Genomic DNA, 11,880 nt, shown 5'->3' with positions numbered 1-11,880 from the left:
TCACTTTCCATCTGGTGTTTACACACCACATACCCTTTAATATTCATATGCATGTTTCACCTGACTTATCTATTAGAGTTTAGGCTGAATAGTTGTGAGGCTTTTTAACTGAGAAAGTGTCATACACATAAAATAATGCATGGTATTTCCTATAATTATGAAATTTAAATTTTGATTATTTTTGAGCATAATAAGTTAACCCAAAGAGTTAAGTGTTACTAATGTTACACTTGTGGGCATATTCTGGCACTTGCTAAGTTAACTTTCTGTGACATCCTTGATGCTGCCACTAGATGGACAAATTGTTCCGCAAATTTTCTCTGTTCAATGTAAATGCCTGCTTTCAAATCAAAACTGTAACATTATTGTGAAGGAACATTAATTTAAAAGTGGCTGAAATGATTCCTTGTTCACTGTGAAGGATGCCTGGAGGACAGAAGGGGTGGTTTCCTCAGTGAAAATTTGAGAAGGATGGGCTCAGGTAATGATCTTAGAAGCTGACTGGGTTTATTTTAGTCACCATCTGAAACAAATCCTTTTTCCCCGTGGTTGTTTGGCTGAATTATCCCTCAGTTATTAACCTCACCCATGTATTATATGGAATGTACATCACTGAAAGAAAATTAATCCAAACAGATTTGGGAATTTGTATTTTCAAAAACACCCTATACTGGCTTACTAAATGCAAGTATTGGTAGAGTTTTTGAAAGTATGTGTTTTTCTTCATGCATATCTTTAATAAGGTCAACATGCTATTTAAACTAATTTATGACTCCTGAAAACCTTTAATGGTCAAGTAAATGAATGCATGCTTCATCTCAGATATCCTTACATTTTTTCCAGTTAAATATGTTTGTAACTGAAGTATTCTTCACGGAATGGGAGAATCTATGCTCACCTTTTGTTCTCTTGACAGGCGTCCTGTGCAATTTAGTTTGGGGACTGACCAAAGACATTCAGAACCAGAAGACTTAAGGACAGCAAACGTAAACCCAAGGTCTTCTGTGGAGAGTCCTAATTTCAACCTAGCCAAAGTGAGTCTGAACAATGAATTTCTTGGTGTAACATTTCACATGTAATGCTTGCTTTTAATTTGGTGAACAAGAGCCTGGCATGGTGGTGCACGCCTTTAATCCCAGCACTCAGGAGGAAGAGGTAGTAGGATTGCCATGAGTTCTAGACCACCCTGAGATTACATACTGAATTCCAGGTCAGCCTGAGTTAGAGTGAGACCCTACCTCAAAAAACAAAAAAAACAACAACAGCAACAAAATCAGAAAACATAAAAAACCCTCCTAGAGGCAGTGTATTTTTGGGATAGGCTTATGGCTGTTAAAGCCAGCTCCCCATTGCAGTGTTTGGCACGCTCTCCTGTTGCCATTGTCTACCTAATGTTGGCCAGGGGATAATGTCCATCCTCTGCTCATGTCATCATTTTACCTGCCATTGTGGAGCTTCCCCTCGAGTCTGTAAGTCAAAATTAACCCTTTTTTTTCCCCCAAAAGCTGCTAATGGTCAGGTGATTTCTGGCAGCAATGAAAACCTGACTGCAGCAATTGGGTAAGGTGCTTGCCTGTGAAGCCTAAGGATCTAGGTTTGATTCTCCATTACTCAAGTGAGCCACATTAACATGGTGACATATGCATCTAGAGTACATTTGCAGTGACTGGAAGCCTTGTCATGCACATTCTCTGTCTATCTTCTATATATAAATCAATCTCTCTCTCATATAAAGAAATAAATATTTTTTCAAAATATTTTCAATAAAGTCGGGTGTGTGGTGATGCATGCCTTTAATCCCAGCACTCGGGAGGCAGAGATAGGAGGATCACCATGAGTTCGATGCCACCCTGAGACTACATAGTGAATTCCAGGTCAGCCTGGGCCAGAGTGAGACCCTACCTTGAAAAACCAAAAAATATATTTTTTTCAATAAAAGAATGACGTGTTCTGAAACCAGTACACTGCCCTCTGGTCAAAAGACCCTGTAATCCTGTCACTAGAAAAATTAGCTTCATTCCCACTTACTGTATATGAAAGTCTCCATATCTGGATGAAGGAAATTATAGCTCACAGAATTGCAACAGGTAAATCCTTGTTCAGTGTGAGGATGTTGTGGAAGGTAGAGAGGGCAGGTTACTTCCCGGGGAGATCTAGCAAGGGTAGAACTAGCCCACCTCTTCAGCACATGCTTTCAGATCATTCTGGCCACAAATTCAGCTAAAAAGTTCTTTCAAAACACCTCAGTAGAGAGTTTGCCTGACATGCTGAGGATGTGGGATTGACACTCAGAATGCATGCACCTGTAAACTTGCTCACACATACGCACACACACACAAATTATATTTGGTGAATTCTATCAGATACAGGCAAAATTGTTTGTCCATATTTTTTTTAATTTTGATATTTTAATGCTTGGCTTAGGTTAGCCTGTCATGCTTCTGCCTTCCTCCAGTAGACATTTCTATTCCTCCTGTATTGCTTAATTTCTCTTTTAATAGGACATCCCTATAGAAATATATTTACTTCTTTAGACCAATTGAAAACCTATAATTTTACACAGTTTGTATGCTGCCATGCCCATTTCTGTGTTAAAACTCTATATGATGGGGCTGGAGAGATGGCTTAGCCGTGAAGACATTAGCCTGTGAGGCCTAAGGACTCAGGTTTGATTCCTCAGTACCCACATAAGTCAGATGTACAATGTGGCACATGCATCTCGACTTCATTTGCAGTGGCTAGAGGCCCTGGAATGCCCCCTCTCTATCTGACTCTCTCTCCCTCTCTTTCTCTCTGTCTCTCTCTCTCTCTTTCTCTTTCCTTCTATTTCTCTCAAAAATAAAGAAAATTTTTAAAAATGAGGGTAACTGAAGAACTTCAGAAAACCATGAAAAAATAACACAGAAAAAATCCTGGCTGGAGAGATGGCTTAGCAGTTAAGGCATTTGCCTGCAATACCAAAGAATTCCCCAGGTTTGATTCCCCAGGATCCACAGAAGCCAGATGCACAAGGTGGCACATGCTTCTGGAGTTCGTTTGCAGTGGCTGGAGGCCTTGCCCATTTCCCCCCCCCCCCCGTCTCTCACTCTCTCAAATAAATAAATAATTTTTAAAATCCCTGAATAGTACGCAATACCATGTACATATGTATAGTTCTATCTTTTTCACCTATTTAAACGTTCTCTGAATAACTGAAGGTACTTTAGGAATAAAATACCCAGCATTTATTTCCATAGCAACTACCTTAAATATGTCCTTTAATTTCTTTTAGCCGAAAGAGCAATATCTCAAAAAATTACAATGTAATCAAAATTCTTCAGATAGAAGTTCACAAAAATACCCATTGACACATCTGTTAAATGAATGCAACAATAGAAATACTAAAGAAGAGTCAGAAACATCGTCTAGACTACCAAAGTAAGTCAAAGCAAATAATTGTGTAAAATAAACAAAGCTCACTAATGTGTCCTATACTTTTTACTGAGAGGTTAATGAGATTTGTGCATCATGAATAAAAAGTAAACAACATGACCAAACCTGGGAAAGCACATTTAACAACTTAAGTTCCATTCATAAGTTAAAGTGACTTATATCACTTTCCATCTGGTGTTTACACACCACATACCCTTTAATATTCATATGCATGTTTCACCTGACTTATCTATTAGAGTTTAGGCTGAATAGTTGTGAGGCTTTTTAACTGAGAAAGTGTCATACACATAAAATAATGCATGGTATTTCCTATAATTATGAAATTTAAATTTTGATTATTTTTGAGCATAATAAGTTAACCCAAAGAGTTAAGTGTTACTAATGTTACACTTGTGGGCATATTCTGGCACTTGCTAAGTTAACTTTCTGTGACATCCTTGATGCTGCCACTAGATGGACAAATTGTTCCGCAAATTTTCTCTGTTCAATGTAAATGCCTGCTTTCAAATCAAAACTGTAACATTATTGTGAAGGAACATTAATTTAAAAGTGGCTGAAATGATTCCTTGTTCACTGTGAAGGATGCCTGGAGGACAGAAGGGGTGGTTTCCTCAGTGAAAATTTGAGAAGGATGGGCTCAGGTAATGATCTTAGAAGCTGACTGGGTTTATTTTAGTCACCATCTGAAACAAATCCTTTTTCCCCGTGGTTGTTTGGCTGAATTATCCCTCAGTTATTAACCTCACCCATGTATTATATGGAATGTACATCACTGAAAGAAAATTAATCCAAACAGATTTGGGAATTTGTATTTTCAAAAACACCCTATACTGGCTTACTAAATGCAAGTATTGGTAGAGTTTTTGAAAGTATGTGTTTTTCTTCATGCATATCTTTAATAAGGTCAACATGCTATTTAAACTAATTTATGACTCCTGAAAACCTTTAATGGTCAAGTAAATGAATGCATGCTTCATCTCAGATATCCTTACATTTTTTCCAGTTAAATATGTTTGTAACTGAAGTATTCTTCACGGAATGGGAGAATCTATGCTCACCTTTTGTTCTCTTGACAGGCGTCCTGTGCAATTTAGTTTGGGGACTGACCAAAGACATTCAGAACCAGAAGACTTAAGGACAGCAAACGTAAACCCAAGGTCTTCTGTGGAGAGTCCTAATTTCAACCTAGCCAAAGTGAGTCTGAACAATGAATTTCTTGGTGTAACATTTCACATGTAATGCTTGCTTTTAATTTGGTGAACAAGAGCCTGGCATGGTGGTGCACGCCTTTAATCCCAGCACTCAGGAGGAAGAGGTAGTAGGATTGCCATGAGTTCTAGACCACCCTGAGATTACATACTGAATTCCAGGTCAGCCTGAGTTAGAGTGAGACCCTACCTCAAAAAAACAAAAAAACAACAACAGCAACAAAATCAGAAAACATAAAAACCCTCCTAGAGGCAGTGTATTTTTGGAATAGGCTTATGGCTGTTAAAGCCAGCTCCCCATTGCAGTGTTTGGCACGCTCTCCTGTTGCCATTGTCTACCTAATGTTGGCCAGGGGATAATGTCCATCCTCTGCTCATGTCATCATTTTACCTGCCATTGTGGAGCTTCCCCTCGAGTCTGTAAGTCAAAATTAACCCTTTTTTTCCCCAAAAAGCTGCTAATGGTCAGGTGATTTCTGGCAGCAATGAAAACCTGACTGCAGCAATTGGGTAAGGTGCATGCCTGTGAAGCCTAAGGATCTAGGTTTGATTCTCCATTACTCAAGTGAGCCACATTAACATGGTGACATATGCATCTAGAGTACATTTGCAGTGACTGGAAGCCTTGTCATGCACATTCTCTGTCTATCTTCTATATATAAATCAATCTCTCTCTCATATAAAGAAATAAATATTTTTTCAAAATATTTTCAATAAAGTCGGGTGTGTGGTGATGCATGCCTTTAATCCCAGCACTCGGGAGGCAGAGATAGGAGGATCACCATGAGTTCGATGCCACCCTGAGACTACATAGTGAATTCCAGGTCAGCCTGGGCCAGAGTGAGACCCTACCTTGAAAAACCAAAAAATATATTTTTTTCAATAAAAGAATGACGTGTTCTGAAACCAGTACACTGCCCTCTGGTCAAAAGACCCTGTAATCCTGTCACTAGAAAAATTAGCTTCATTCCCACTTACTGTATATGAAAGTCTCCATATCTGGATGAAGGAAATTATAGCTCACAGAATTGCAACAGGTAAATCCTTGTTCAGTGTGAGGATGTTGTGGAAGGTAGAGAGGGCAGGTTACTTCCCGGGGAGATCTAGCAAGGGTAGAACTAGCCCACCTCTTCAGCACATGCTTTCAGATCATTCTGGCCACAAATTCAGCTAAAAAGTTCTTTCAAAACACCTCAGTAGAGAGTTTGCCTGACATGCTGAGGATGTGGGATTGACACTCAGAATGCATGCACCTGTAAACTTGCTCACACATACGCACACACACACAAATTATATTTGGTGAATTCTATCAGATACAGGCAAAATTGTTTGTCCATATTTTTTTTAATTTTGATATTTTAATGCTTGGCTTAGGTTAGCCTGTCATGCTTCTGCCTTCCTCCAGTAGACATTTCTATTCCTCCTGTATTGCTTAATTTCTCTTTTAATAGGACATCCCTATAGAAATATATTTACTTCTTTAGACCAATTGAAAACCTATAATTTTACACAGTTTGTATGCTGCCATGCCCATTTCTGTGTTAAAACTCTGTATGATGGGGCTGGAGAGATGGCTTAGCCGTGAAGACATTAGCCTGTGAGGCCTAAGGACTCAGGTTTGATTCCTCAGTACCCACATAAGTCAGATGTACAATGTGGCACATGCATCTCGACTTCATTTGCAGTGGCTAGAGGCCCTGGAATGCCCCCTCTCTATCTGACTCTCTCTCCCTCTCTTTCTCTCTGTCTCTCTCTCTCTCTTTCTCTTTCCTTCTATTTCTCTCAAAAATAAAGAAAATTTTTAAAAATGAGGGTAACTGAAGAACTTCAGAAAACCATGAAAAAATAACACAGAAAAAAATCCTGGCTGGAGAGATGGCTTAGCAGTTAAGGCATTTGCCTGCAATACCAAAGAATTCCCCAGGTTTGATTCCCCCGGATCCACAGACGCCACATGCACAAGGTGGCACATGCTTCTGGAGTTCGTTTGCCGTGGCTGGAGGCCTTGCCCATTCCCCCCCCCCCCCCCGTCTCTCACTCTCTCAAATAAATAAATAATTTTTAAAATCCCTGAATAGTACGCAATACCATGTACATATGTATAGTTCTATCTTTTTCACCTATTTAAACGTTCTCTGAATAACTGAAGGTACTTTAGGAATAAAATACCCAGCATTTATTTCCATAGCAACTACCTTAAATATGTCCTTTAATTTCTTTTAGCCGAAAGAGCAATATCTCAAAAAATTACAATGTAATCAAAATTCTTCAGATAGAAGTTCACAAAAATACCCATTGACACATCTGTTAAATGAATGCAACAATAGAAATACTAAAGAAGAGTCAGAAACATCGTCTAGACTACCAAAGTAAGTCAAAGCAAATAATTGTGTAAAATAAACAAAGCTCACTAATGTGTCCTATACTTTTTACTGAGAGGTTAATGAGATTTGTGCATCATGAATAAAAAGTAAACAACATGACCAAACCTGGGAAAGCACATTTAACAACTTAAGTTCCATTCATAAGTTAAAGTGACTTATATCACTTTCCATCTGGTGTTTACACACCACATACCCTTTAATATTCATATGCATGTTTCACCTGACTTATCTATTAGAGTTTAGGCTGAATAGTTGTGAGGCTTTTTTAACTGAGAAAGTGTCATACACATAAAATAATGCATGGTATTTCCTATAATTATGAAATTTAAATTTTGATTATTTTTGAGCATAATAAGTTAATCCAAAGAGTTAAGTGTTACTAATGTTACACTTGTGGGCATATTCTGGCACTTGCTAAGTTAACTTTCTGTGACATCCTTGATGCTGCCACTAGATGGACAAATTGTTCCGCAAATTTTCTCTGTTCAATGTAAATGCCTGCTTTCAAATCAAAACTGTAACATTATTGTGAAGGAACATTAATTTAAAAGTGGCTGAAATGATTCCTTGTTCACTGTGAAGGATGCCTGGAGGACAGAAGGGGTGGTTTCCTCAGTGAAAATTTGAGAAGGATGGGCTCAGGTAATGATCTTAGAAGCTGACTGGGTTTATTTTAGTCACCATCTGAAACAAATCCTTTTTCCCCGTGGTTGTTTGGCTGAATTATCCCTCAGTTATTAACCTCACCCATGTATTATATGGAATGTACATCACTGAAAGAAAATTAATCCAAACAGATTTGGGAATTTGTATTTTCAAAAACACCCTATACTGGCTTACTAAATGCAAGTATTGGTAGAGTTTTTGAAAGTATGTGTTTTTCTTCATGCATATCTTTAATAAGGTCAACATGCTATTTAAACTAATTTATGACTCCTGAAAACCTTTAATGGTCAAGTAAATGAATGCATGCTTCATCTCAGATATCCTTACATTTTTTCCAGTTAAATATGTTTGTAACTGAAGTATTCTTCACGGAATGGGAGAATCTATGCTCACCTTTTTGTTCTCTTGACAGGCGTCCTGTGCAATTTAGTTTGGGGACTGACCAAAGACATTCAGAACCAGAAGACTTAAGGACAGCAAACGTAAACCCAAGGTCTTCTGTGGAGAGTCCTAATTTCAACCTAGCCAAAGTGAGTCTGAACAATGAATTTCTTGGTGTAACATTTCACATGTAATGCTTGCTTTTAATTTGGTGAACAAGAGCCTGGCATGGTGGTGCACGCCTTTAATCCCAGCACTCAGGAGGAAGAGGTAGTAGGATTGCCATGAGTTCTAGACCACCCTGAGATTACATACTGAATTCCAGGTCAGCCTGAGTTAGAGTGAGACCCTACCTCAAAAAACAAAAAAACAACAACAGCAACAAAATCAGAAAACATAAAAACCCTCCTAGAGGCAGTGTATTTTTGGGATAGGCTTATGGCTGTTAAAGCCAGCTCCCCATTGCAGTGTTTGGCACGCTCTCCTGTTGCCATTGTCTACCTAATGTTGGCCAGGGGATAATGTCCATCCTCTGCTCATGTCATCATTTTACCTGCCATTGTGGAGCTTCCCCTCGAGTCTGTAAGTCAAAATTAACCCTTTTTTTCCCCCAAAAGCTGCTAATGGTCAGGTGATTTCTGGCAGCAATGAAAACCTGACTGCAGCAATTGGGTAAGGTGCTTGCCTGTGAAGCCTAAGGATCTAGGTTTGATTCTCCATTACTCAAGTGAGCCACATTAACATGGTGACATATGCATCTAGAGTACATTTGCAGTGACTGGAAGCCTTGTCATGCACATTCTCTGTCTATCTTCTATATATAAATCAATCTCTCTCTCATATAAAGAAATAAATATTTTTTCAAAATATTTTCAATAAAGTCGGGTGTGTGGTGATGCATGCCTTTAATCCCAGCACTCGGGAGGCAGAGATAGGAGGATCACCATGAGTTCGATGCCACCCTGAGACTACATAGTGAATTCCAGGTCAGCCTGGGCCAGAGTGAGACCCTACCTTGAAAAACCAAAAAATATATTTTTTTCAATAAAAGAATGACGTGTTCTGAAACCAGTACACTGCCCTCTGGTCAAAAGACCCTGTAATCCTGTCACTAGAAAAATTAGCTTCATTCCCACTTACTGTATATGAAAGTCTCCATATCTGGATGAAGGAAATTATAGCTCACAGAATTGCAACAGGTAAATCCTTGTTCAGTGTGAGGATGTTGTGGAAGGTAGAGAGGGCAGGTTACTTCCCGGGAGATCTAGCAAGGGTAGAACTAGCCCACCTCTTCAGCACATGCTTTCAGATCATTCTGGCCACAAATTCAGCTAAAAAGTTCTTTCAAAACACCTCAGTAGAGAGTTTGCCTGACATGCTGAGGATGTGGGATTGACACTCAGAATGCATGCACCTGTAAACTTGCTCACACATACGCACACACACACAAATTATATTTGGTGAATTCTATCAGATACAGGCAAAATTGTTTGTCCATATTTTTTTTAATTTTGATATTTTAATGCTTGGCTTAGGTTAGCCTGTCATGCTTCTGCCTTCCTCCAGTAGACATTTCTATTTCTCCTGTATTGCTTAATTTCTCTTTTAATAGGACATCCCTATAGAAATATATTTACTTCTTTAGACCAATTGAAAACCTATAATTTTACACAGTTTGTATGCTGCCATGCCCATTTCTGTGTTAAAACTCTGTATGATGGGGCTGGAGAGATGGCTTAGCCGTGAAGACATTAGCCTGTGAGGCCTAAGGACTCAGGTTTGATTCCTCAGTACCCACATAAGTCAGATGTACAATGTGGCACATGCATCTCGACTTCATTTGCAGTGGCTAGAGGCCCTGGAATGCCCCCTCTCTATCTGACTCTCTCTCCCTCTCTTTCTCTCTGTCTCTCTCTCTCTCTTTCTCTTTCCTTCTATTTCTCTCAAAAATAAAGAAAATTTTTAAAAATGAGGGTAACTGAAGAACTTCAGAAAACCATGAAAAAATAACACAGAAAAAATCCTGGCTGGAGAGATGGCTTAGCAGTTAAGGCATTTGCCTGCAATACCAAAGAATTCCCCAGGTTTGATTCCCCAGGATCCACAGAAGCCAGATGCACAAGGTGGCACATGCTTCTGGAGTTCGTTTGCAGTGGCTGGAGGCCTTGCCCATCCCCCCACCTCCCCGTCTCTCACTCTCTCAAATAAATAAATAATTTTTAAAATCCCTGAATAGTACGCAATACCATGTACATATGTATAGTTCTATCTTTTTCACCTATTTAAACGTTCTCTGAATAACTGAAGGTACTTTAGGAATAAAATACCCAGCATTTATTTCCATAGCAACTACCTTAAATATGTCCTTTAATTTCTTTTAGCCGAAAGAGCAATATCTCAAAAAATTACAATGTAATCAAAATTCTTCAGATAGAAGTTCACAAAAATACCCATTGACACATCTGTTAAATGAATGCAACAATAGAAATACTAAAGAAGAGTCAGAAACATCGTCTAGACTACCAAAGTAAGTCAAAGCAAATAATTGTGTAAAATAAACAAAGCTCACTAATGTGTCCTATACTTTTTACTGAGAGGTTAATGAGATTTGTGCATCATGAATAAAAAGTAAACAACATGACCAAACCTGGGAAAGCACATTTAACAACTTAAGTTCCATTCATAAGTTAAAGTGACTTATATCACTTTCCATCTGGTGTTTACACACCACATACCCCTTTAATATTCATATGCATGTTTCACCTGACTTATCTATTAGAGTTTAGGCTGAATAGTTGTGAGGCTTTTTAACTGAGAAAGTGTCATACACATAAAATAATGCATGGTATTTCCTATAATTATGAAATTTAAATTTTGATTATTTTTGAGCATAATAAGTTAACCCAAAGAGTTAAGTGTTACTAATGTTACACTTGTGGGCATATTCTGGCACTTGCTAAGTTAACTTTCTGTGACATCCTTGATGCTGCCACTAGATGGACAAATTGTTCCGCAAATTTTCTCTGTTCAATGTAAATGCCTGCTTTCAAATCAAAACTGTAACATTATTGTGAAGGAACATTAATTTAAAAGTGGCTGAAATGATTCCTTGTTCACTGTGAAGGATGCCTGGAGGACAGAAGGGGTGGTTTCCTCAGTGAAAATTTGAGAAGGATGGGCTCAGGTAATGATCTTAGAAGCTGACTGGGTTTATTTTAGTCACCATCTGAAACAAATCCTTTTTCCCCGTGGTTGTTTGGCTGAATTATCCCTCAGTTATTAACCTCACCCATGTATTATATGGAATGTACATCACTGAAAGAAAATTAATCCAAACAGATTTGGGAATTTGTATTTTCAAAAACACCCTATACTGGCTTACTAAATGCAAGTATTGGTAGAGTTTTTGAAAGTATGTGTTTTTCTTCATGCATATCTTTAATAAGGTCAACATGCTATTTAAACTAATTTATGACTCCTGAAAACCTTTAATGGTCAAGTAAATGAATGCATGCTTCATCTCAGATATCCTTACATTTTTTCCAGTTAAATATGTTTGTAACTGAAGTATTCTTCACGGAATGGGAGAATCTATGCTCACCTTTTGTTCTCTTGACAGGCGTCCTGTGCAATTTAGTTTGGGGACTGACCAAAGACATTCAGAACCAGAAGACTTAAGGACAGCAAACGTAAACCCAAGGTCTTCTGTGGAGAGTCCTAATTTCAACCTAGCCAAAGTGAGTCTGAACAATGAATTTCTTGGTGTAACATTTCACATGTAATGCTTGCTTTTAATTTGGTGAACAAGA

At 38.3% G+C, this 11,880-nt stretch overlaps 1 protein-coding gene across 1 annotated transcript; it reads left to right on the top strand.

Moving 5' to 3' along the window:
* Positions 1-878: 878 nt before the first annotated feature.
* Positions 879-11,849, top strand: LOC123457267 (the record flags this gene model as incomplete). Its single annotated transcript, XM_045141224.1, has 7 exons — positions 879-1,034; positions 3,272-3,417; positions 4,509-4,626; positions 6,864-7,009; positions 8,103-8,220; positions 10,453-10,598; positions 11,691-11,849. Coding segments are annotated over exons 1-7 (989 nt in total), but the record flags the coding sequence as incomplete, so codon positions are not given.
* Between the last annotated feature and the right edge of the window lie 31 nt (positions 11,850-11,880).

Source organism: Jaculus jaculus, unplaced genomic scaffold, assembly GCF_020740685.1.
Source record: "Jaculus jaculus isolate mJacJac1 unplaced genomic scaffold, mJacJac1.mat.Y.cur mat_scaffold_194_1_11883_arrow_ctg1, whole genome shotgun sequence".
Lineage (NCBI taxonomy): Eukaryota > Metazoa > Chordata > Mammalia > Rodentia > Dipodidae > Jaculus > Jaculus jaculus.
This window is presented reverse-complemented; position numbering and strand designations above follow the sequence as displayed.